Source organism: Natator depressus, chromosome 19 (assembly GCF_965152275.1).
Source record: "Natator depressus isolate rNatDep1 chromosome 19, rNatDep2.hap1, whole genome shotgun sequence".
Taxonomy (NCBI): Eukaryota; Metazoa; Chordata; order Testudines; family Cheloniidae; genus Natator; species Natator depressus.
Window position 1 is genome coordinate 10,797,970 of NC_134252.1, and position 26,412 is coordinate 10,824,381.

Here is a 26,412-nt window from a genome sequence, read left to right on the forward strand (position 1 = left end):
CTCTGCCGTAGCCCGCACAGGATCCTCAGAGCCTCATCGACAGCCCGGAGGGATTGGACAGTTATCACACACTGCAAACAAATGCACAGTCCCTCCTAGCAACCCAAGCTCCAGAGAGACAGCGAGGATAGCTGGCTCCTGACAGCATCCTGGGTTCAAGTTTGGGGATCAGGCTTTCCCATGGAAGATAACCCCACCGCAGCTGGAAGGGTGTCCTGGTGCTTGTGCCTAGCCACTGGCTGGCAAATCCAGGGGGGCAGGATGCCCAGGTCCCAGTTACAGAAAGGTGAGACCAGCCCAAGAAGCAGCCAGTTCTGTTCTGAAACCTCTATGGCACCGTCACGCTGGATACACAGTCCTCTCCCTGCACCCTGATCCTCGAGGGACGGCTCTCCTCTACATACTGCAGCTAGACGCTCAGAGACGCTAGCATCAGGGTGTCACCTCCCCGACTGGGTAACGTGAGAGGTCCTGTGCCCACGTGTGGGCAGAAACACGAACACATGAGCAGCACCGGTTCCGCTCTGGGCATTCTCGCGGGACCCCGAGCCTGTCACCTGAGCCTTGTTGGGGGATCCGCTCCCCAGCCCAAGCTGAGCTCAGCCCCCCAACCATCAATTCATTGCCCCCCCCTTGTCCCGTGGGGCTTCCCCCTCCATTCCTTCCCTTGATCCTAGCCCCCTCCCGCTTTATCCTCCAAGATTAGCCGTGCTCTCCCAACGTGGTGGCCCAGGCCTGAGTCCCCGGGCATTAGGGGCCAAGCTCGGTGCCTCCCCTCCCCCCGAACCCCCACAGAACCTACCCTGTAACAAAACCTCGTTGTCCGGTTGGCACTTTAGATGACACTACAATGAGGTGACTGTAAAAGTGTCCTCGGGGTGTTGCTCTACCATTGGACCCAAAAACCCGCTCTTCTGGGCCGCGGCCATGATCGGACGCCCTTGGGGCGGGAAGCTCGGGTACCTGTAGTTGTCCTGCAGCTGCAACATAGAGTCTCTCGGTACTGGGGAGATATTCAAGTCATTCATCAAGGGGCAAGCGTACGCCCCCCGGTGGTGAGCCCTGGCCATCTCGAGGGGCTCCTTCTCGCCCTTGGAGGTGTTGGCGTTGCTCAGGTGGGGGTTGAGGCAGGAGGCGTCAGCCCTCCCCATGAAGTCCACCAGCAGGCCGGCCCCGGCTTTGTTGTCGTAGGGGGGGCTCCTGGTGCTGGAGTTGGGGGAGTACCAGTAGCTGGGGTTTTTGCAGCTGGGGGAGTCGTAGAGGGGCTGAGGCATGGGGAGGTCTCGGCAGGCCATGTGTGCGGGGTGGGACAGGCCGCTCCCCGGCATGCTGTGCTTGAGTGATTCGCAGGCCGGCAGCTTGCGGATGTCGCTCGGCCGTAGGTCCTCCTTGAAGGCCAGGGTCGGGGAGCAGTTGGGCGAGAAGGCTTTCTGCAAGCTGGCCTCGAACACAGTCTGCTGGGCCGGGGCAGCCAGCTGGTGTGGCAGGGCGGGGAAGTGTTTGCTCTCCAAGTCCGTCTGGCCCAGGCCAGGGGAATCGCTCTGAAAGCCTTGGACGAAGGTCCCGTCCGAAGGGGTGGAGGGGTTCATGGAGTAGGGCCCAGCGTAGTCGCCCGGCTCTCGCTCGCCGAGCCCGAAGCCCCGGGACTGGGAGGGGAGCGGGGACATGCTGCTGTCACCGCTGTAATAATCCAGCCCCAAGTCCGTGCTCTCTTGAAACAGCGCGTTGACCTGCTGGGCTTTGGTGGGGAACTTGGCCTTCCCCGTGCCCCGCTCCTTCTTGGAGGCGCAGGCCCCGCGGGAGCCTCGTGGTTGCCTGGGCCCCGTGCTCCTCTTGGACGGATACACTGAGGAGGAGGAGGAAGAGGAGGAGAAGTTCAGATGGGAGGCGTCGAACATATCCACCTTCTTCCGCCTTCCCCGCCCGGGCTTGGAGCTGCTTTGGAACAGGACGCTCTGGTTCCAGTTGTAACCCGGGGCCGAGGAGGCCTCGTTCCAATCCATCATGAGCTTCTCCAAGCTGGACAGGCTGGACTGGCCTTCGCTGGACGAGGCCTCGCTGTTGGCCCGCCTGTACCCAGCTGGCTGGTTGAACTGGGTGCTGTCGGAGGAGGACTCAGAGAAGGTCTCCGAGACCGTCTGCTGCTTGGCCTTCTGGGGGGTGTAGTTGGAGATGTCCAGGATGACGTTGGGTTCGTTGATGTGGCACTCGAAGCCCGGGTTATAGAGCTGGCTGAAGGCCTCGGCGCTCCAGTCCAGCCCACCGTAGCCTTGTCGGAAAGTCCACTGGGCAGCGCTGGGGAACTGTCGGCAGTTCTCGGACGAGGGCTGGAAAGAAGCCGAACCTTTGGGGACCATGTAGCCGCCGGGGGACACGGTGCTGGCCCGGCTGTCGCACCTTAGGGGCGTGTGTGAGGAGCCGGAGAACTGGCCTGGCTCAGAGCTGGTGAAGAAGGAGGCCTTGCTGAGCGGCAAGCTGGGCCCCACTGTCTGCTGGGCGTAGCCGGCGCTGTGGGCGCTGCTGGGGGACGAAGGGAGGCTGTTCCCGCTGCCGTAGGCGAAGCTGCAGTCCTTGTTGTTGGGACAGTCTTGGGCAGCGGGGTACTGCTTTCCCGGCTGGAACATGCTGGAGGCCGTCACACTCTGCCCCGAGCCATAGCTGCCGTACTGGGCGTAGCTGGCGGTGGCGGTGGGGTGAGCGGTGGGCGACCTGGAGACGGCCGAGGGCGGCACCAGCTTCTGGAAAGCGTCGGCCCCGCGGCAGTCTGAGGCGGCCTGGGAGACCCCGTAGCCGGCGGCCCGGCTGTGGGAGAAGGACTGCCGGCTTGGCAGGACCGCGTGGAAGGGTGCCTCAGTGGTGGTGGCAGCAGTGGGTGTGACTTTGGCGCTCCTGCCTGGGTAGGAGGCCAGGCCCCGCTGGCTGGGCATGGCGTTGGGTGGGGCTGTGTAGGTGGCCGAGGACTTCCGGGACTCGGACCGTGAGGCCGAGAGGGCAAAGTCCAGCAGGTCCGAGGAGTCGTCCGAGTCCAGCAGGGAGCGGAAGTAGCCGGTGAAGAGGTTGTGCCTCTCCTGGTTGACCTCCGTCTGGGAGGATGGGTTGCTCCCGGTGAAGAAGCCGGCCCGGCTGGAAGAGCTGGACTCCAGTGCCGAGGAGTGGAACGCCCGGGACTCTGCACCTTGGTAGCTGCAGTTCCTGCTAGCCTGGCTGGAGAGGTGGCTGTGGTGGGGCGCCCACGGGCTCCCCTTGTCCCCGGCCCACTCCGAGGTGCTGTCACTGAAATTCTGGCTGGGGTTCTGCTCTGGAAAGAGCACCCCATTCTTTCGGGCTCGCCTCTTCCGCTTGGGCTTCCCCAAGGGATCCGGCTCTGGCCGGCCCCTCTTGCGCGGGTGGACGGGGTCGGCGTGCACGGCCGCGGGGGCTTTCTTTTTCTTCCCGATGCCCTCGAAGAAGTCACTGAAGGAACAGCGGGACGAGCGGGCGGCATGGCCCCCTCCCCGGCCGCCAAAGCCCCCTGCCTTGCCCCCGCGCCGGCGGAAGCCCTGTACCCTGTGCAGGAAGTGGGAGATGCTCTGTGTGTCAGGGGCCTGGTGGATGGACTCGGGCTCACTGGGGGTCCAGCAGCGCGGTGGGGAGCAGCGCCCTGAGCATTGGCTCTGCCGGTTCAGGAAGGCCAGCTTGGCCAGCACATCCGAGTAGTCGGCCTTGCTGTCATTGGTGTCGGCGATGTAGGAGGGCTGGGGCGAGGCCAGCTTCTGCTTCCTCCTCCTCCTCTTCTTCACCTCCGGGGTGGGCTCCTTGGGCTTGCCCGGCCCCAGCAGCAGGTTTTTGGGAGGCCGCCCCCGTTTGCGCTTCAGGATGATGGGCATCTCCCCAGGGGGGAAGACCACCACCACATTGCGGCCATTGTTCTTCATCTTCAGCAGCGGGGTGGGCTCCATGGATGTGCGGGCCGTCAGCTCCTTGCCCTCCACGCTCAGGTTGCTGCTGAGGGAGGAGACCTTGTAGGTGGTCTTGTTCCTCCTCCCCAAGGAGACGGGGATCTTGGCCATCTTCACCACCATCTTGCGCACCCCGCGGCATTTGCCCTTCTTGGCCTGCAGGGCGGCCTTCTGGATGTCGTCGGCCTCCGGGGCGGGAGCCGCCAGCAGGATGGATACGCTGGGCTCGGGCGGCCCTGGGGCTAGCTCCGCTGGCATGGCCAGGGGAAGGACTCGGCTCTCGGCAGAGACCTCCACCCTCCGACCCCGCCCCGCCCGCCGCCGCCGCCCGAGCATCTTTGGTTTGTCTGTTTTGCGCAGCGCGTATTTCCGGTGGTCGTCCCCGCCCCGCCCCGTGCCCCGCCCCGCGCAGGAGCCCCGCTTCATCACCTCCCCCAGCTGGCAGCTACTGAGGCGGGGCTGGAGCGGATGGGACCCCAGGGGTTCGGCTGCCATGAGCTGGGGCTGCGGCTCTAGCAACTTGGGCATGGGCCCTAGAGATGGAGGGTCCAGTAACTGGGCCTCGGGATCTAGCAGCTGGGCTTGGGAGTCTAAGAGCTGGGGGTCCAGAGATTCGGGCAAAGTATCCAGGGCCTGGAGTCCCAGAGGCTCAGACAGGGGCTCCAGGGACTGAAGCTCCAGAGACTCCGACAAGGGCTCTAGAGATTGGAGCTCCAGAGACTCGGACAAGGGCTCTAGAGACTGGAGCCCCAGCGACTCTGGCAGCGGCTCTAGACTCTGCAGCTCCAAGGACTCGGGCAGGGGATCCAGAGTCTGGGCATCTAGTAGCCGAGGCTGGGACTCGAGAGACTGAGAATCTAGTAACTGGGACTGGGAATCGAGCTCCTGGGCTGACAGCAACTGGGGCTGGGGCTCCAGAGACTGAGACTCCAGCAACTGGGCCCCTGGGCAGCCCAGAGAGGCCAGTTCGCTCAGTATATCTGCGTCAGCCAGCTCAGAGTAATCCGTGGTGTCTGGCTCGGAGCAGCTGGCTTCGTCTGGGTTGCCGGGTGGCTTCGAGGACGGGGCAGCGCTGCTCTGGCATCCTGGCGGCTGGGGACTTTCTCTGCCCCCCTCCATCTCCTCCTCAGAGGGGGCTGGGTGAGTCTGCCTGGGTGGCTCGGGTTTGGCGTTGCACTGTGCCACCCTCTCCTCCGGGCTGCGAATGCTGTTGGCCAGCGTGGCCGAGGAGAAGAAGCTGTACTGGAGATCTCGGTCCCCGGCGCTGGCCGGCGTCCGGCTCTCCTCACTCGGGGCCGGGTGGCTGTTAAGCCGCAGGTTGCCGCAGTCCAGGTGGACGCCGCTGTTCTTCAGGTCCTCGGAGAGCCGGTTGAGGTCCTTCATGATGTCGATCAGCTGCACCACCGGGTGGAGGTTGATTCTCCCGTTGCCACACTTGCTCTTCAGCAGCGAGACGATGTTGTCGACGTTGCAGCGGCCAGAGGCCAACGTCGCATTGGAGAAGGTCTTGGGGGCGCGGTCGTGGGTGGCTGTCTCATCCAGGCCCCCCACCAGGATCCGGGGGTCACTGGCACAGCCCAAAGCGTTGGTCGAGGAGAAGTCCTCTCCCTTGGTGGGACCAAGGGCGTGGAGGCTCTGGCACCTGTCGGCCGGGTCCCCATGAAGCAGCGAGCCGGACTGGTGCTCCCTGCCCAGCACCGGGCAGGAACCCTCAGGGAAGCTCAGCACGCTGCAGGATAAGGCCTTCTCTGCTGGGCACGCTGCTGGCCTCTGCCCAGGATGCCCTGCCTGGTAGAACTTGGGCTCGCGGACGTAGTCAGGTGAGCTGCGGATGGCACCAGATGTCACCACTGGGCCTGGGGGCTTCACGCGCATCCTGAACTCCTCCTCTCCTGGGTGCCTCTTGGTGGAACAGTTGCTGACATGGGTGTCGGAGAAGCCGATGCATGGACCTGAAACGGGGAGAGAAGCAAAGTCAGACTCTTAATGCAGGGAAGGGCAGTGCTGGGCCAACTAGCTTGGCACCCTGCGGGCTTCCAGTGGAGGAGTGAATGCTCCATAAAGCATGGTACAGCGATGCCTCCTGGGGAGGGCTGGAAGGGACGGACGTGGTACACCTAGACCGTCTCTGCCGGTGTTTGTCCAACCTGTTCTTAAAAAGCTGCAAATACGGGGATTCCACAAGCGCCCTAAGGTTCCTACTCCAGAGCTGAGCCCCCCGAGAGCTGGAAAGCGTCTCCTACTAGCAAAGCTAGATCCCATCACAAACGCAATGCTGTGATACCCCCCAGCCCTCCCCGACACAGAAGCCACAGCCGATGCCCGCTAGCAAAATCATTCCCCCCAAGCGGAAGCCTGCCAGGGCCAGACCCCTACCCATCTCTATGGCAGCATCCCAGGAATCCCTGGGACCCCCTTACCCACAGAGCTCCCGGCCCCAGCTCCGGTACGGGGTCAGCACTGAAATCCCTTCTGGAAAGAGCCCACCCGCAGGGGCAGGGAAACGGGAGCTGCTGGGAATCGTTTACAGGAGTGAGGCTGCCGATACCCAAACTGCCCCCCAACCAGTCCTGCAGCTGCCCCACAGCTGCCCTTGCAGGGCCCGGGCTGGGTGAAAGGCCCCAGGAATGGCACTTACCCTCGGCCTTGCTGCTCCGGCTGTTACACTTGAGCTCTCTGCAAAGGGAAGAGAAGAGGCGTTTAGCCCAGAGAGCGGGACCTTCCCTGCACAGCCTGGAGCTTAGATTCAGCTCAGAGACCCCAGCCCCGTGTCTGCACCTCCCCCACCCTCTCCCCCTCCCTGGACAGCTAACTCACTCAGATTCCTCTCCCCCACCCTGGACAGCTAACTCACTCAGAGCTCCCCCAGCTGGCACAGGCTGTAGATTTCTGATGTGCCCATCACCGCGGTATCAGGGCCACAGTAAGAATGCCACAGCGGGGCCGCTCTGATGGAAACCAGCGTGTGTTGCATATGCCTATGGCATGGGCTGGATTTGGCCCAAAGCTCTGGGACCGAGGCAAGGATTGAAGGCGTCTCGCTAACCCTTTCATTCGACGCAAACGGTCTGGTGTCAGGCTGACCCCTGCCTGGCCCCAAGGGGGACATGCCCTTCTGCTGCAATCGGGCAGGGTAAAACCAACAGAGGAGCATGGGATTTGGGGCTCCGTGCGCTCCTTTCAAACACAGATAATGCACCTGACCTGTGCCGGGCCTTGCACGGCTGAGCTACGGGCTGGGGATGTGCCCCGGGCCTCGCACGGCGGAGCTACGGGCTGGGGATGTGCCCCGGGCCTCGCACGGCGGAGCTACGGGCTGGGGATGTGCCCCGGGCCTCACACGGCGGAGCTACGGGCTGGGGATGTGCCCCGGGCCTCGCACGGCTCAGCTACGGGCTGGGGATGTGCCCCGGGCCTCGCACGGCTCAGCTACGGGCTGGGGATGTGCCCCGGGCCTCGCACGGCGGAGCTACGGGCTGGGGATGTGCCCCGGGCCTCGCACGGCGGAGCTACGGGCTGGGGATGTGCCCCGGGCCTCACACGGCGGAGCTACGGGCTGGGGATGTGCCCCGGGCCTCGCACGGCTCAGCTACGGGCTGGGGATGTGCCCCGGGCCTCACACGGCGGAGCTACGGGCTGGGGATGTGCCCCGGGCCTCGCACGGCTCAGCTACGGGCTGGGGATGTGCCCCGGGCCTCGCACGGCTCAGCTACGGGCTGGGGAGGTGCCCCGGGCCTCGCACGGCTCAGCTACGGGCTGGGGAGCTGCCCCGGGCCTCGCACGGCTCAGCTACGGGCTGGGGAGCTGCCCCGGGCCTCGCACGGCTCAGCTACGGGCTGGGGAGCTGCCCCGGGCCTCGCACGGCTCAGCTACGGGCTGGGCCTTGCATGCCTGAGCTACAGGCTAGGGATCTGCCTGGGTCTTGCACGTCTGAGCTACCCCTGCCCTTAGGCTGGGGATCTGCCCCGGCCTTTGCAGCCTGTCCCATGGGCAGGGATGCTGTCCCTGGTCTTTGTACACTTGCTCCACAGTCCCTGGACCTTGTGCACATTTTCCAGCCTGCTACTTCAGCCTCCTGGTCCCTTTGCACCAGGCTGAGAGTGACAAGCAGCCCACACCAAGGGAAAGGGCTTTGTGGACGTACCACCGCTAGGTGTCCCCTGTGAGCTACGGATCCTCCTCCAAGTGTTTATGCATATTAACCGGTTAAGCCTGTGCACTCCTGGATTCCTTCCCCACTGCCCCCTCCCCTTCCCCGTCAGCAGAGCTACTCCCACCTACTGCTTAAAGTTTGCAACCTGCGCTCCTTGTGGCCTGAGAGAAAGCCCCTTTGTATTCCCCTTTGTGCCCGGCCAGCCAGCCCTTTCCTTCCACCCAGTCGCCTGGAGAAGCAAGCACCTGGCACTAAGGTTTGGAAATGGATCAATGACAGCCTGGGCGTCCCCTCCCCCCGTCCTGGGTCTGCAAGGAAGGAAGGGGACGAGCGAAAGAAAAGTTCTTTGTTCCCAGCTTTTCCAGAGGATGGATGGGCCCGGAGCGGAGATGCCCCAGGCCCCATCTCCCCCCGCGCCCCACAGGCAGTGCGGGGCTCTTCAGGGGACATGGCTTCATTCATCCTTCCACAGCAGAGAGGGCCGGGGTCTGGCCCCTGACGGTCAGGCCGGGGACCCTCGTCAGCAGCCCGAGGCAAGGGGAGAGACCCCCATGTAACGTTCCCCCACCTGGATGGGCAGCTCATATTGCAATGGGGGGGCGCTCACTCCCACCACCGAGCAGCTCTCCACCCCCACACACCCATCAGCTGTCCCCTCTGGACGGCTGGAACCCAGCCCCCCCTCAAGGCCAAGCTTTTCCTGGGCGTTAACCCCCGTTCCCTGAAGAACTGTACATAGACGTGTCGGGGTTCTCCTGTCGCTCTGGTCAATTCACCTCCCCGAGAAGCAGTGGGTAGGTGAACGGAAGAACCCTTCCGCCCACCCAGCTGCGTGGGCACTGGGCGTCAGGGCTACCGCGCTACGCCTCACGGGACGTGGGATTTTTTGCAGGTAGCCAGGTCGCCCTGCGTTTTAGGTGGGCGGCCAGGCCTGCGCTGAGCTGCTCCCCTGGAGCCGCATGCTGCCAGGCTGGCCGGACCGAGAGCACCCAGAGAAGCGGGAGGCTCCCCCGTCCGGCCCAGTGGGGCGTGAACGCCAGCACGATTAAACACGCAGCAAACACCCCCCCCGCGCCAGGGCTGCAGCTGGAAGGCTGGGGTGGGACCCCGCAGGCTGCTCTCAGACTGGGCCCAGCTGTTCCGGCCTTGTTGCTTTAAACAGGCTAAATAACAAGGAGCTGCTGGCTCTTCCGCGCCCCCCCGCACCACCCTCCCTGCCCCAGCCCACATAAGGCAGGAGTCTTTCCCCCCTCCCCCCAGCAGCACCAAACAAAACCCATTTGCAAGACAACAGGAGAGGGGGAGGGGTTGGTCCGCCCCTCCCTCACCCTGGCAGGAAAAGGGCACCTTGCCACCGAGGGGCAGGGCAAATCAGGGAGGGGTGGGCACACGGCCTCCTTCCCCGGGGGCTGGAACTGCGCAGGAGGCTAGGACACCCGAGGGTCAACTTCTGCCCCCTCCTGCCAGGTCTCGTCCCTCCTTTGCACCCCTCCTTCTCGCTCCCTGTTTAGTGTTCCCCCCTCCTCCGCCTTCCTGCCCCCTCCCCAGCTTTCAGGTGTGGTTTTCAATGGCTCCTGCCCTGCTCCGAATCCCTTCCACCCCCGATAGGGTGACCAGACAGCAAATGTGAAAAATCCGGACAGGGGGTGGGGGGTAATAGGAGCCTATATAAGAAAGAGGCCCCGAAATCGGGACTGTCCCTCTAAAATCGGGACATCTGGTCACCCTAACCCCCGAAGCCCCTCCACCGCTCACGGGAAGTTGCTGCAGCAGGAAGTGACCTCAGCTTTTTGGCAGGCCCCGCTGGGCACTGCCGTGTGCTAGGCCCGGCTGGGCGCTGCGCCATGCTCTCCAGCACCCTCTGCGGGCTAGGGCGGAAGGCCCCCGTCTCCACCCCGCCTGCCCCAGCTCGGCCATTTCAGCCCCACCGTGTGCCCCCCCTTTGTCAGCGTCCTCTGCCCCACGGCTCGGCTCAGGCTCCTGGGGCCTGCCTTTCACACACCGGCAGGGGCCCTGGCTCCCCTTCCTCTCCCGCCCCCTCCCCTGGAGAACACCCGGTGCTTAGGGCTGCCGTTTCCAGGCAACGCTTGGCCAGATGTGGAGTGAGAAGGGTCAGGATCCCATGGAAAAGCACCAGCGCCAGCAGGGATCAAACACAGCGCGCGGCTGTCGTTACGTGTGGGGCGGGAGGAGAGGCAGTGCGGGCCAGTGGCTGCAGCGGGGGGGACGGGTACACCAAGAGACCCGAGTTCGGACCTTGGGCCAGTCGCTTCACTGCCCCGTGCCTCAATTTCCCCTCTGGGTTAATGATACTGACCAGTCTCCCTGGGGCAGAACTGCCACGGACAGAGGACGCAGTGACGGGCAGTGGGGAAGCTCCGGACATTGGGCCCTGTCTCTCCCCGGCACGGGCACAGAGAGGGGTGCTGGCAGACGTGGCTGGGGTGACCGGGTTATTTCATTGCACTTAGGAAGCAGGCTGCCTGCCCGGGCAAGTCACCACGGCCCAGGGTGGCTATTCACAGGCAGGTTCTCTGTGCAGCGTGCGGCCCGGGGCCTGTGCTCCCCCGGCGTGCTCAAGGGGCAGGCTCCGTGGGGAGTCTCTGACAGCAGCCAGCCTGGACAGTGAAGCTGGGTTTTGGGCTAAGTGCTGGGTGGGTTTTATAGCTGGTGAGGGGCGAACTGGGCAAGCTCGAGGTCTAGGCAAGCTTTCCCTACATAGCTGTGCCAGTGCCCCTCAATCCCAACCTGCAGCCCCTCCGCCCGCTACGCCAGCCCTGAGGTCACCATTCAGCACAGAAAGATCAGACAGCCAGAAACACCGAGGTGCCCACCTACTGGGAGCCCCCCTCGAACAAAACACAGGTGGAGGTCTCAAACAGAGGTGGGCAAAGCCCAGCGCCAACCATTTGTCCCCTCCAAGCTGGGCATTCTGATGAACGGAGCTGGCTCCAAACCCAGGCTGATGGGGGTTTGCAGACCTGAACCCCTCACTGCCCCAGTCAGTTCGTCCATCCTTAGTCCTGAGTGCCAGGCGAGGCCAAGTGCCCAGGTGCTACCACCCCCTTCGCGCACCGCCCACCCCACCCCAGCTGCCGCAGAGACGGAGACGCTCGCTGCAGGGCAAAGGCAGGTGCTCCAGGGGAGGCAGCGCTGGCAGGCCCAGCTGCTGGGGGTGGGGGGAGAAACACAAAGGCCCCATTCAACCCTGGGTACAGCCCCCTGCAGCACGCCTGCTCAACTGAAGGGACAGGGGAGAGATAGGCAGCACAATCCACCCGCGTGGCTCCCCCAGAACACCCTAAGGGGCGTGAATCAGATCTGCAGGCCCAGATCTTCAGATGGCCCCGGCCTCCAGTGCTCTGGGGAAAATAAAACACAGTGCTGCTCTCCCATCCCTTATCGATAACATGGGGCTGCCCCCCCCATAGATAACATTGGGGGAGGGACAGCTCAGTGGTTTGAGCATTGGCCTGCTAAACCCAGGGTTGTGAGTTCAATCCTTGAGGGGGCCATTTAGGGATCTGGGGCAAAAATTGGGGATTGGTCCTGCTTAGAGCAGGGGGTTGGACTAGATGAGGTCCCTTCCAACCCTGAGATCCTATGACAACACGAGGCTGCTCCCCCACTCCCTTGCAGAGAGCACCAGGCTGCCCTGCACCCTGGAGCCGTTACCTTGGCCGCGAGTGCTTGCAGTGCAGATTCACTTTGAAGTTCCTCTCGCCGCCGTCCGCCTCGCTGTCAGGCTGGTGCAGCCCGGAGCCCTGGGCGTGCTGGAACCACTCGGCTGGCGGGCTGGCTCCGTTTTCCAGGCCGATGGGCTGGCAGGCGAGGGAGCTCCCATCTGTGAACGAGCAGCACACAGACCCGGGTGCGTGAGCCAAGGGGGGGTGCAGGGTCCCGCGCGGGGGGCAAGGGAGAGGCAGGGGAACTTGGAGGTGCTGGGGGTTTGTCCCAGCGACAGGGGAAGGGGCCCAGAAACGCCCTTCCCGGGGGGGGAGAGGGGGCAGCAACGGCGCCTGGGGCGCAAAGGGGCAGCGGCTCTCCCCCCCCACTCCCCCCTCCCCGCCCCGCATGGCAGGCCCTGGGGAGGCTGCATTCGGCGGCTGGCGAAGGGGGCTTATGCAACCAGCAGCACAGAGCCCAGCATGGCACTTTGCTGAATCGTGCTCCACTCTGGCATCTTAAAGACAGGCTCCCACAGGGTTATTCAGCCTGCACGCGCGCGTGTGTCTGTGCGTGTGTGTGTGAGAGCGGGTACAGCCAGCCGCACAGGCATTCACGCCTACCCATCTGTCTGCAACTGTCTGTTTGTCTAAGCCACTCTCCCTCCCTCTCCACCCCAATGTGCCGGAGAGAACTGACAGGCTCCCTCTGGCCACCGACGGAGGGGTGACGGCTCCTCCTCCTCCCCCCGTTTCGCCCCCCGTGCCCGAGGTCGCTGCTTGGGCAGCGTTCGGGACACAGACGGCTTTCGATCAGCCTGGATGGAAACACGGACGTGGCTCAGTTCTGGCTGGCTCCCGGACACAGGGCCCCGGCCTGTCCCCCGTGCTGACATTTCCAGTGTTTTTCCAGGGTGATTCCCCTCCTGCCCAGCCACCACTCGTCAATTCAGCCCCAGCCCCATCTCGCTCTTTCTTGGCTTCTCTGGCTCGTGTCTGTTTGTCCGTCTCACTCAGGATCTACCAGAGCCCTAGAGGAAATCAGCCAGGCTCCAAGCTCTGCATTAGCTAAAGCCCTGACCTAGGGCTCCCCCTGCCCATGGGTGCGCTGCTAGGTTGCGGGTTTCGCTCTCTCTTTGTGCGTTGGTGCAGATGTGCGGGCGCTGGTGTAGGTCTCAGTGTGTGTGTGCATGCCTCTGTCTCAGTCTCTCCTGGATTGTGTTGCTCGCTCTTTGTGCGATTGTGAGTCGGTGTTATTGTGGGTCTACCAGCCTCTCTCTTCCTCTGTAACCTTATGTGTGTGTGTCTGTATCTTGGTGTGTCCGCCGGTGCCCCTCCCAAGTGTGTCTGTCTGCTCGCCACCCTTAGCCTGTGCGACTGTCCCTCTTCCTGTCTGCCTGTGTCCTCCCCCAACACACACACACAGAGCATGATCCAGACTTCCCATTGCTTGCATTAGCGTGACAACTTATCAACAAGGCAGGGAAGGAGAATTCAAACCTGTCAGTTACTCAGTCCACATCTCTTCCCCTCCTCAACCTCGGGTCTCCCGGCTGGCACAGAAATGCAGGCAGCTCCGTCTCCAGCCCTGCAGAGAGCTGCTGCTGGCCTGGGTGGTGTAGAGTTACACCAAGGGGCAATGCGGAGCACCAAAGTATGCACTAGAAAGACCGGTCTAGTCTCTCATGCAGCTGCTAATGCGCCCGGAGCTGGGAGCTGCTGGAGGAGAGGCAGGCAGGAAGCGCACAGACGACTTTCCAGAACAGCCCCCGGGGTACCAATCCCCCCCCCCACCGGCCGCGCGCATGCTGCTTTCCCTTTTAATTCGAGTGAAACGTGGAGAGACTGAAAACCAGTCAGGGACTGGGAGCCTGCCCTGCTGCCGGGACTGGGATGGGACCAGAACCTTGTCTCAGTTCAAGAGTGGCTACGTTGGGTTCGGGGCAGTTTTATGCCGGTATAAATCAGGGCAGGCCGTGGCCAGGGCAATGCAAGCTCATGCCACGCACCGCCTGGGCACACCCAGTCACAAGGACACCGAGTCACCCGGACACACCCAGGGCAACACACGTACACAAACGCGCACACACTGGCCCACACGCACCCCGAGAGACACACATGCAGCTCCAGAGACAGATAGTCACCGACACACACACGCAGCTCCAGCCAGCTTCTGCATGGGCTCCTCTCTGGCTGTAACAAGACCACACTTGCTCTGGGTTATTAAAGCCTCTTAACGACTAGGCACAGCCCTGAGCAGCTGCTGAGCAGACAGAGGGGAGGCAGGAGGCAACTCCCCCCCACCACAGGCCCCCAAAAGGCAGAGGGGCTGGAGCACACGGCTCTGCGCTAGGCGTAGGGGTGGGATATGGGGATCTGCAACGTCTGATGGGCTCAGCTGCTGCTGACGCATGACGGGCCATCAGAGGATGCTCACCTGGCCAAGCCAGAGACTGCAGCCTCCGCCCTCCACCCCTGCTCTGGGGCCTTTCCAAACCGAGGCCCGGGGCGCACCAGATTGCAGCCCCCTGCCCTTGGCCGAGCGAGCCAGGATATCAGAGGTGCCCTCCATGGGGATCGGGGCAGAGTCTTTGCTCCACCAAGCTGGCAGGGGAGCGACTCCAGATTGGCACCACTGGGACCGGGCGCGGAGCTCGAAGGAGCTGTGCATCGAGAACAATACACCTGGCTCAGTGCAGAGCCCGCAGGTGGCCTCTGCAACGGGGCCCAACCAAGCTCCCATCAGAGCCACTGGCCTGGAGAAGTGGCGCCACGCCCCACTTCTCCTCCGGCGCAGCCCAGCGAGGCTGGGGTCCAGCCCAGTGCACGACGCAACTCAACAGACGGGGCCTGAGCACAGAAAGCGTGTCCCCTGGGGCAGCGATGCGGCTGTTGGTGGGGCAATAGCAAGGCTTGCTCATGCAGATAACCACGGCAGGCTCCCGGCGAGCCTGGTGTGAACGCAGAGTAACTCCTCTGCGTTCCATGTGGGGTGACTCCGGATTCCCACCTACAACACGGACAGCAGGGCCTGTTGCGGAGGCTCAGGCCCCCCGAATAAACCTGGGACTCGCTCCCCTGTGTTATACAATGGGCACTGCCCGACACAGCCACCTTGCTCCTCTCCCAGACGGCCCCGGGCACTGCCCGCCCGGCTTCGATGCCCAGCGGGAGTTGGGGGGTGGGAGTGATGGGACCCCGTCACTGCACGTGCCTGTGGGCGGCGAGCTCCCACCCTGAGCCGCAGCCTGGCACAGCCCAACCCCCCTCGGCTGGGGCGTGCTGAGCGCTGGCAGACACAGCCCAGAGAGAGGTGGGAGTGGGCTGGGGGGGGCTGGGGGGAGGGGCCGCTGGGCGGATGCTCGCCACACAATGTTCACTTTCACCTCCTCTGCTCTGCCTCAGGCAGCCTGCCACATGTTCTGCATTAGGAGCTCTGGACTTCACCATTCCCGGGTTCTTAGCCAGGGGGAGTTTTTCCTCTCCCCCCCCCTCCCTCCCTCTCTCTGGTTACAAAACAGGACTAGAGACCACACAAGAGAGAGAAGATGCATGGAGGGAGAGAGAGAGAGAGATGCATGGGGTGGGAGATGTATGGGGGGGGAGAGAGAGATGCACGGGGAGAGACAGAGAGATGCATGGGGAGAGACAGAGATGCCTGCGGGGGCGGGGGAGAGAGATGCCTGGGGGGGAGAGAGAGAGATGCATGGGGGGGGGGCGGGGAGATGCATGGGGGGGCGGGGAGAGAGAGATGCATGGGGGGGGGAAGATGCATGGAGAAGCGGGAGGGAGGAAGAGACACAGAAGGAGAGAAGGAGCAATGCACAGGGTGGGTGAGAGAGAGATTGCAGTCACCTCTGTTTCCCACCTCCTGACCCCTGGAGCCTCGGAAAGATAACAGCCCCGAAGAGTGCTGACTCGCCTTTCAGAAATCCAATATCCTCCTGCCTACCTGGGCTGCCAGCTTCCCACCCCCCACCCCAGGATTAATCCTGCTGCTGAAAATCTTTAATTAGTTTAGCAGTTTCAGGCTTCCTGGTGGCAGGAAGCAGAGACACAGACTCCGCCAGCCCTCCCCTCTCCTGGGAGGCTGTCCAGCGCCCTCTGCCCCACGCCGGATGGATGGGGGGCAGAGGGGGCTCCCTCTGAAGCTCTAATCCCCCCCCCCCCGGCTGGAGAAGGTGACTCCGGGGAAGGACACAGCCTCTTTCAAGGTGTTTAATTCAGCCTTGTGCTGAGCTGGGGGTGGGTGGGGGGCAGCTGTGTTCAGGCCCGCCTAGAACCACTCTGAGCCCAGTGGGCGGACAGGGTGGCCTGGGCCGAGCGCAAAGGGGGAGAGCTAGGACAGGGCTTGTTTGCTCCAAGGACTAGCCCCACCCTGGTCAGTGCCACAGCCCAGCCCCGCACGCCTACACAAGGCTGGGGTAACGGCGAGGCTTCGCTGTGCTGCTCGCCCACCCAGGCGACAGCTGCTGGCCAGCAGTGCCATGGGGAGACTTCGTTCGGCGGGGGAGCGAGTTGTCATCAACCCAGCGGAAAAGCGGCAGCCTCCCATGGGGAAGTGACGTGCCCCGCATAGCCATCAGAGGAGCTCATGTTGGAGATGAGATCGAAGTGGGAATGCCCTGCAGGACACGGACGGGCACTGGCACAGAGGCTCGCACGGACACTACGGGGATGGGCTCTGCACTGAGGCCTGGAGCCCGCCCAGAGACTACGGGGATGGGCTCTGCGCTGAGGCCCGAGGCCTGTCCAGATACCACAGGGATGGGCTCTGCACTGGGGCCCAGGGCCTGCCCAGAGACCACAGGGATGGGCTCTGCACTGAGGCCTGGGGCCCGCCCAGAGACCACGGGGATGGGCTCTGCGCTGAGGCCCGAGGCCTGTCCGGATACCACAGGGATGGGCTCTGCACTGGGGCCTGGGGCCTGCCCAGAGACCACGGGAATGGGCAGACAAACAGCAGTCACCCAACAGCTGCGCAGACTGGAGCGCAAAAGACATTTGCCGAGTCTGGACGGCACCTGCTAACTCCTTCACAAACCAGGGTGTTGCACTGAAACAGCACCACACGCTGGCCCCCTTGGGCGCAGCCACCTCACCCTTCCCTGGCTTCCCAGTTGGCCAGGCCGATTTGTCCTTGGCTCCAGAATTCTTCCCACCCCCCTAACGGCCCCAGTGCCCCTCCTTGTTGGGGGGCCACTGGGGTGGCGAGACGGCAGATGTGGAGCTCTCTCAATGCCACCCTGTTGCTGAGAGCTGTACCCCAAACAAACCTGCTCCCTCCTCCCTCTTTCTGCCCCTTGGCCATTTGTAGACGGTGCTTTGTTGGCCCCACATACCCGCAGCAGTCACGGCTCAGTCCCCGCCGGCCCCAACCTGCTCCATTGAACAAATGTCCCGGGAACCAGGCCTGGGTTGGCTGACATGAATGGAAATCAGCAGGGTGCTGACTCCCCGGCAGGTGGGTTCAGAGGGTTTCTGTGTTTGTCCAACCTCCCCGCACTCAGCTCCTCTCCCGAGCTCTGCAGGGGGTCAGGGGAGATGATCTAATGGGCCCTTCTGGACTTAAAAGCTACATGAGTCTAAATTCTAGGAACCCTCCCCTCTGTGGCCCTATGCAGCCCTGGCCTCCCACCCCACCCCACCCTACCCCCTCCTGCCCCCTCACACTCACGTCACTCCCCATCTTGCTCCCCCTGAGCCCTGTGGCTGCAGCATTGACCTGTCCTTAGCGTCCTTTCCAGAATACGTCCAAGGCAGGGTCCCTGCCCGGGAGAGGCCCGCGTCTGCTAGCTCGGAAAGCCATCACCACGCCCATCCCAGTGCAAATACCACCACCACTTCCCCCGCAGCGCTCACAATGGCGGGGCAGTCTCTTCACCCCCCTTCCACAGCTGGGGAAGGCAGGCAGATAGGGGAAGGGCCGTAAGCCAAAGCAAACAGTGAGGCAAGCAGCCCAGCCCAGCCGGCCTGGATTCCCAGGCCCGTGTCCCCCACGCTGACATCTCAGCAGCACTGGGGGAGCCACAGAGAAAGGCTCAGAGCAGTGGGGGGCGGAAGAGGCCTTCAGCAGAGACAGGGTGGATGGGGCAGAGGAGAGGCGGGGAGGTGGAGGTCACTTGGAGAGAGGAACAGACGGTGTGTAGCGTCCCAGGGGTAGGAGCTCAGAGGTTACCTGGGTGGGGAGGTACAGGTAGCCCCGGGGTTTCCCTGGGAAAGTCCGAACTTTAACCGATTCCCCCACCCCCACATCCAATGGGCTGTTTTATATCAAAAGAGAACAGAACGAAGTATTCACCCGTGCCACCCACCAGAGCTCTGCACTGGGCTGGGGGAAGGAGTGCCAGAACGCTCTCCTCCCCACCCCGGGCGCGCCCCCACAACTGGGGGGTTCTGTTTAGTTTCATTACAGATACAAAATGCAGATGAAAAATGCACGGGCCGGGGCTGGCCAGGTCCGAACCCCGCCCCGGGCCGTGAAGAGAAACAAATCCACATTCTCGGTGCAATAGGGAAACTGAAACGCCAAAAGAAACAAACCCAGAGATCTTCTTTGAGCAGGCTCCAACTAAATCACCTTCCTCGGGGCAGTCAGTCCCAGTTCCGACACACTGACGCCCAGGAAGAATCTGGCCCCGTGGCTGTCTCTGTCACTCTCCTGACTATGCCCATGTCTGTTCCCGCTCCATTCCTCAACTGCCTTTTCTCACCATCTGGTGCAAGAGCCTTCTCCTCTGCAGCTCCCGGCTGTATTCTCTGTCTATTGCCAAACTGCAGGTCCTTCCCCCCCCCCCCCCGCCCGATTTTCCAAAGGTCAATCTCCCTCTCTGTCGGCACAGTGACTGGGCTATTGAGCGCTCTGCGGCTCTTGGGGGAAGAGGGGGAGGTGGAGGAGCAAAAGGAAGGATGGTATTGTGGTGATGGCTGTGGACTGGGACTCGGCAGGGTGGGATTCAATCCCTAGCCTTACTACAACCTTCCTCGGGAAAACCAATTAATCTCTCTGTGTCTTGGCTCCCCACCTGCACAATGGGGTGGTAACCCCGCCTCTTGTCTATTTCGATCGGAAAGTCTCCGGGCAGGGCCTGTCTCGCACTGTTTCTGTGCAGTGCCTGGCACACCAGGGCCCTGGGTAATACCCTAGAGCAGGGGTAGTCAATTAGATTTTTGCTCAGCTCCAAATTTCTCAGTCAAGGTAGAGTCAAGGTCCAGACTCCAGAGAAAATAATAAAATAGAATAACACTAATGACAATAATAAGTAAATAAAAAGATTCCGGGATCAGCTCAAAAGTATCTGGCGGTCCGGATTTGCTGGTCCCCCCTGCCCTAGAGTGACACCCTCCCAAAAGCAAGCGGCGGTACATTGTAAACGCAGGGTCCTTCAAAGCCAGGGGATTTCAGAACGAGAACGGGGGGCTTAAGATGCAAACCGGAAGAACTACCAGGGATCGCCCGCCCCCCCTTCCCGCTCTGGTGAGACAGCTGACACAGAGCATCAGTGAGGACTCAGGGCTGATGGCAGTGGAGACAGTGCAGCCCCCAGACCTCCTGTCACCAAATCCTTGGATGCGCATGCAGATGGAGTTCAGAGACCTGCCTGTGACTGATGCTGGATTCAGGAATAAGCCTCTTCCGGGATTCGCTGGCTGCCCAGCCCCGCAGGGCACTGCAGCAGGCTTTCCAGAGAAGATGAAACAGGCACACGCTCGGCTGCTCTCACCCCCTGGCACCTCCTGTCCATGTTACTGCACATGAGGCTCGCCTCGCCGATGCCCCCGCTCCCCCAACACGTCACTGAGCCCCCACCGGCCTGGGCACGCTCCCGCTCAGCGCGCCGGTGATGAGCTGGGATGGATTCGCAACTCCAGCCTTTTATCAAGGAACACCCCCAACGAGTCTGTGTTGTGGGGGTGGGGGGGTACCTCGGCGTAGCAACTGCAACCCTCGGCTTCCTCCCCCCCATTCACACAGACATTCCGGGGGGAGGGCAGAGACCTCAGAAGAGAAATTTGTCCACCCAGCTTTGTTAGTGCCCCAGAATCCTGACCTGAGATCCCCCCTCCCCCCGACCATGGCTATACCACTCGTAGCTCCTCCCCCATCTCTGCCAACTCCTGTCTGTCCTGACGCAAACCAACCCCCCTCCTGTTCACCTTCTGCTTTCCTCTACCCCAACCCCCCTCAGAACAGACCTGCAGCCCCTCCATTCCTGCTGCGGGCCTGGGGCAGCCGACAGCCTTCCAGATGTCCTCTACTTTTCAGCAGGGGCAGCCGCTCACACTGAACCACGGGGTGGCAGCAGCACGGCCAACCCCAGTGTTAAAAAAATCATGACTCAGACCCCCCCCCCAATCACAAGATTTGTTTTAAAAATCACAAACCATGGCGGCGGTCTTTTGTATTTGTCTTGCACCTTTCCAAGCGAGAAACTATTCCCCCACCGCCACCCAATGAAAACTGAGATTCTCACATAAATCCCAGGACTCCAGGAGCTGGGGCCATAGGAAACCCACGGAATCATTGCGAGACTTGCACTCAAACCACAAGCGTCGGCAACGTGGCTGCAGATTGGCTGCATGAAGATTGAGGGGTAGGTGGAGACAAATAAAGCCATTTTATCCAGTTCATTCCAGCTGGGAAGCCAGGGTTTTGGAGGTGAAACACCAGAGGTCTAGGAGGGGTGTGTGTGTGCGTGTGGCGGGATTGTTTGATCTGAACGATAGCCATCAGCCTGCAGAAAAGAACGACCCTCTCCCGCCGTGCTCCCATCACTGTTCGCGACACTCGATCCTTCCTTTTCCCCCCACCGCTGACTTTTTTTTTTTGGGGGGGGGGTGGAATTTATAATGAGGAGACAGAACAGATGGCCAGTGTGTTTCATCCTAGGTAGCGGGTTCGGCAGACTTACCTCAGCTGCTGGGTTTCCTGGAGCAACTCCGATAGCGCCCCTGGGAGCAGAGTTTCCTAGGTTCCAGGGAGCTCTGCTCCCTGGAGCAGAATCGGGTAGCTAGCCGGGGAAGTTCTCTCCAGCAGAGATGGCCGCAACCCAGTTCCACTCTAGCGGCAACGGCGAATGGAGAGAAATGTCACATGTGAGATGCTCCATGGCGGGCGCTGGGAGCCTAGCAGCGGGGTGCAGAATTGCTAGGCAGATGGCCCCATTATGGGCACCGCCTGGGAAACTCCCACTCTTTGGATTTGGGTGGGAGACCTGGCACACGGAGCTGGCGACAAGCTAGCTCTCGGCAAGGGGTAGAAGCCTCCATCTGTGGAGCATCTCCAGCGGCAGGCTTGGACACAGCCACCTGGCTGGCCCCCGCAGGGGTAATGCAGTCTCCAGAAGACGGGGACTCCTGGAGGGTGCATTAGAGACAGTCCCCTCCTTCCTCACGACTCTGGCATGTCACTTGGGATCTGGGCAGTGCATGCAGGCCCATGCACAAAGCCCAGCCATCCAGGGCTCTGCACTAGACACAAGCAGTGGAGAGTTAAGCTCACCAAAGATGCTCCCAACAGAGAGCAGCATCCCAGAGATCTTCACGGCAGGCTGCAATCAAGGTGAAGGCACCTCCTGCCTCTGTGATGGCGGGGCAGGGGAGGACGGACACCTCTGTCCCCCTCTCCAGCCACAACGCTTCCCTGCTGCAATCAGCTTGACCGACCCCCCTGAGAACGTGTATTCACTGACTTCAACGGCTCAGCACCATCTCGCCCTGAAGAACTCTCACCCGCTCCGGGCCTGGCGTGCGGGCAGGACCCTCCCACTCCTAGGCACACAGGTGCAGCCCACCCTGCTGCCTAACTCTGCAAGTCTGCTCTCCCAGAGCTGCTAGAGGTGTGTGCTCCCTTCGGGGGCAGCTCCGCTAAGAGAGGAAGCCACCGCAGGGGCACCAACGGCACCAGAGAGCTGGTTTCCTTGCCCCCGCCCTGCCCTGGCTCAGCATGGCCTTTACACGGCGACCCTAAGAGAACCGCCCGGCCTCCTCCCCGACCATGCGCCTCACCAGCGCGGCTCAGACCACTGCATTCTGGGAGCATGGGCTTTCAGGCGACCTCCAAGCCCCAAGCACTGCCTGGTGGGAAAGGATTTCGGGGGAGGGATAGCTCAGTGGTTTGAGCACTGGCCTGCTAAACCCAGGGTTGTGAGTTCAATCCTTGAGGGGGCCATTTAGGGATTTGGGGCAAAAATTGGGGATTGGTCCTGCTTTGAGCAGGGGGTTGGACTAGATGACCTCCTGAGGTCCCTTCCAACCCTGGTATTCTATGATTCTATGATTAGGGTGCCCATCTGACCCTGGAGCAGCTCAACATGTCTGTCTCCCCGTCCATGCTGGGTGGAAACCACGAGAGATGCTGCTGCTGCAGCCAGACTGGACGGACGTACAGACAGACCTCCTCCCGGGGCGCCCCAGTGCTTGTGCAGCTGTCAAGGGGGCCGCTGACAGCTGTCCAAGGGGCCCAGCCAGTGGCTTCTTTTGGCTCTGTCCCACCTGGAGCAGACAGGGCCTTTGATGCTCGGCCCGCTTGGTACCAGTCAGCCCAGGGGATTTTGCTGGTGCCTCCTGAAAGGGGACTTTTCCCGCCGGAGCCAGTCGGTCTGGGCAGGGGCTGCCAGGCAACAAACTAGCCTGCCCCCCACATGTGCGGGCTCAACAATGCAGCTGCCACTCGTGGGGGGTGTGTGGTGTGTGATTCTATCCTTAAAGGCCAGACTCTTCCCTGCCTCACCGCCCCTGGATCCAGGGGAGCAGGGCAGGGTTTGGACCCTTGTTTCCTACCTGGCTGGTATGGAGCGACTGGGCCTGCCTCCCTCCAGCCCCTTCTCTCCCCACCCCCTCCCCTTCCTCAGAGGGGCTCAGGGAAGGGGGTTCGGCGGAGGGGGCGGGGGAGGTGGGGCTTGGGAAATCGGCCGACAGATGGACTGCCGAAGCCATGGCACCTCGGCCGGCTGGAACAGAGAGCTGCAGTTCAGAGAGAGCTAGCAGGGAAAGGGGCTAAATTTAGCTGCCTTCCTCAGTGCCAGCTTTGTTCCCCCGCCCCGCTGAGCTGGAGATGGTGCTCCTCTCCTCCAGCAGCTTCCTGGCCCAGCATGCCTTGCATGGTTGAGCGGCCAGCCTGGAGAGGGGCCGTGCCGACGCCTGCCTCTGCTCTCAGCCTTATTGTCCCTGGTGTGGTTGTTTCCCACTTCAGGCCCGACCTGCCCAGTCACCCACACTCCACGCCTGGGCCTCGCGCCCCCCACTGCCCCCTCAGGGCGGGATGGTGGCTACCATCCTGCCCCCAAGTGTCTGCAGAACTTCCCCCCCAGAGACAGACTGCAAGGCTGAGCGCAGGTGTATCCCTGCCCAGTGCCCGCCCCACCCAGTACCCGCCCCACGCTGGCTCATGGCACTATCTGGCTTTATTGCGCAGGGAGGGGGCTCTTTTCCCATCTCAGGCTGGCTATGGAAGCGAAGCTGGGGTATGTGTGTGTTGGGGGTGGAGGCTGGCAGGTGGACAGGCTCAAACCTCCCCTTGGGGAGTCTGCATGGGCTCATCTGCCTCCTCCCTATGGCACACGGAGGGTTAACACCAGGCAGGCTGGATGCTGGGAGGCCAGTAACATTTGGAAGGCGCCAGCTGGAACCGTGCCCGTCCCAAGGTCTAGAGCTCCAGAGGCGGTGCTCCCCAGTGCCAGGGGGAGAGGGGCAGGAAGGTGGAAATACACAGACCCGGGGGAGGCAGAGCGATCCCGCTGTGTGTCTCTGCCACACAGGCCGGCGTGCAGCGCCCCACACACGCTCCAGTCACCTGCGCGCCCATCTCGGCTTTTAGCCCCAAGGGCAGGAGAGAGCCAGGGAGCTGCAGGGTGGGCAGCGGAGGGCGTGATGGACAGAGCAGGAAAGCAGCGGCGAGGGAGCGAGAGAGGCAGAGGAATCACTAGGCCCCTGTTTCCTGAGACTGGCTCAGGTGTGCAAGCCGGGCCACTGTGGCGGTTCATGTCCCCAGCTACCAATGCCACCGTCTGCCCTCCTAGCCCATGGCACTGAGTCTGTGGGCTGGCGGTGCCCAGGCGGGAACCTGCCCTCGCCTTCTCCCTCGCCAGGTGACCCACCCCTGCACGCTGTCCTTATTTTAGGCCAGCGTGAGCGCGACGAACCCAGGCTGGGTTTCAATCCACCCAGCCCCTGTGCACTTCGCTGGCCGTGCTGGTGACTCACCAGCAAACCGGGCAGGGGGGGAGGGCAGATAAAGGGGTGGGGGGAGGACACAGGTCCCTCCCTCGGCCAATTTTAGAAACCAGCTAGACAAGAAGGGCAGAATTCCCCGGCAGGATTTACGACCCTGCTGGTGGGCTTTCGGGGGCGCGCATTCGTTGAGCGGAAACGCCTGGCCGAGGAGCCGGTTTCCCAGGAGACCCAGACATCGGGGCAGGAGGCTCGGAAGGGCCGACGGGGATCGAGAGGGGCCTGTGGAGAGGCTGCCAAAGGAAGCATGTTGCTGCACAGATCCCGGCGGCTGGGGGCGGGGGGGAGGGCGGGAAGAGAGGTGAACACCCAGGGACAGCATAACGCCTAAGAGAGTATGCCAGTCAGGCATGTGAAGCAAACACACACAAGCTAGAGCTCCCCATCTGCCATTTGCAGCGAGAGAGACGCAGGCCGGCGAGCCACGGCACCCGGTCCCATCCCCAGGAGCGGGCCACAGGAACAGGAGATGCTCCCTGGAGCTCCCCCCCAGCCCAGGCTAATGCTGCCCCCGTGGGACACTGAGCTGGGAGAGCCGTCCCGGGTCCCCCAGCCCCACCCCTCGCGCAGGCATTTACACCTCACCAGAGTGGGGGTGTGGAGGCTGCTGGATCAGAGCCGTGCACTGCCCTGGGGTGTGAGAGGCAGGGCAGTGGGGGCCCAGCAGCTCCTGGTTCAGTCCCCAGCAGGGGGTTGCCGTTGTGTCCAGTGGGAGGAGAACTGAGGGGGGCAGTGGGAGCGTCGGTGGAGGGAAGCTGTGTCTACTCCCCTGGCTGATGGGGTTGATCCCGTGGGACTGCGCCCCCCCCCCCCATGCAGCGCTGTCCCAAACCCCCCGGAGTGCCTGCGTCTCTAGCTTCCACCTCTCCAGCCTTCCCACCTCCCGGGTACAGCCAGGACGCTGCCTTGAAGGCCACCCGCCGCTCCCCCCGAATCCCCCATCTCTCACTGCACCACGTCCAAGCTCCTCACCTGCAAGACCCTCTCCCCGCTCATGTCCCCACCCTCTGCCCTCCCTGCTCTGCTCCCCCCTTCCCTCTGTTCCTTCAGTCATGCTCCCCATGGCACCCAGCCCCTCGTCCTCCCCTGCCAAGCACCCCCAAACCCACTACTTCCTGGAATCCTTCCTGCCCCACTCTCCTTGTCCCCTGACCCGCCCCCCCCAGAGCCTTGTGCCCCGGGATCTCAGAGCACTTTCCCCACACTAATGAGGGATCCCTCATGCACACCTGCGAGGCAGGTATGTATAATCAGACCTGTTTTACCAGTGAGGCTCGGCAAGATTACACGACTTGCCCAAGATCCCACAGCACGCAAGTGGCAGGGCCAGAAGTGGAACCCAGGAGTCCTGATTCCCAGCCCTCCTCCCCAAACCAGACCCAGCAGTGAGGCCCTTCATCTCTCGCACTTGCCGAAGGATCTTCTCCATTTAACAGCCCCGCCCTGTCTCTGCACTGCAGTCGCCATCCTTCCGGCCCCAGAGTTGGGCTGGAGCGAATGCTGTTCCTTACGTGGCCAGAGGGGGCACAGTTGGGTGCTGCAAGGAGCTCTCCTCCAACCCCACCCCAGCCATGGCATTGCCAGCTCCAGGAATAAACCTGAACTGGAACGTGGGAACCTGTCCCAGGCTACCCGTCCCAGCCCAAGTGCAAGGAACAGAGGCACCCAGCTGATGATGGAGCTGGGGCGAGGGGCCGGCTTCCCAGCCTGTGCCTGCCGCACTGGGGGATTTGTTATTATTTTTGCCAGGGAGCTTTCCATTCAAATTGGAAAAACACAAGTTGCTGGCAGAGCCCCGGCGCTGATCGTATGCAGCCTGTCACTCAGGCATCACTTTGGAGATGCCCATAAATTGCTCCATTACCTCTTCTAATTGAGGAGAACGCAGCTGCTGAGGGGCGTTGACGGAGTGGCTTCCTTTTGAAGGCTGGCTCACGCTCTGTCGATGGCTTCCGGTGGCGCTGGAGAGCTCCACCAAGAGACAAATAATACCACTCCTAATAAATGCCCAGTGACAAAACCAGCCATGTTGCACCTGTGATGGCAAAACCAGGGCACCAGGGGCCAACCCCAGCCATAGCCGCTTTGGGGGAGTCCAAGCCCCTGTGCTGGTTTGGTTTCAGCAGCTTTCTTGGTACGGCCATGTTATTCAGATGGAAGACCAATGAATTCAGAAGCATGTTTACCAATGAATGGGGGGCTACAGAGCCAGCAATCGAGCCGTTACCAAAGGGTTTGGTGGCACGACAAGATCACCAGGGCTGGACATAAACTGAATATCCAGCCGGAGCACTGGGCAGGGCTTGACCTGCCAGGAGGCTACCTCCTGCTGGGATTTGTCATGACGCTGGCAGTCCCACAGCTGCAGAAGAGTGAAGGCTTTGCCGTTCTCTAGGGCTTTCCTCCAAGTGCCTCAGAGCACTTT

At 62.4% G+C, this 26,412-nt stretch overlaps 1 protein-coding gene across 5 annotated transcripts in view; it reads right to left on the bottom strand.

Moving 5' to 3' along the window:
• The window catches only part of AHDC1 (AT-hook DNA binding motif containing 1), a 111,753-nt gene that overhangs the window by 9,050 nt on the left and 76,291 nt on the right, over window positions 1-26,412 (bottom strand). For 4 of the 5 annotated variants that reach the window (XM_074934569.1, XM_074934567.1, XM_074934568.1 and 1 more), the window contains 3 exons: window positions 11,767-11,935; window positions 6,577-6,614; window positions 803-5,890 (listed from right to left, as the gene is read on the bottom strand). In XM_074934569.1, coding sequence (XP_074790670.1) covers window positions 846-5,890; window positions 6,577-6,614; window positions 11,767-11,935 — 5,252 coding nt within the window. In that variant the 3' untranslated portion in view covers window positions 803-845. Of the gene's footprint in view, window positions 1-802; window positions 5,891-6,576; window positions 6,615-11,766; window positions 11,936-13,256; window positions 13,436-26,412 lie in introns of those variants that run through there. The other variant, XM_074934571.1, reaches the window with a different exon arrangement.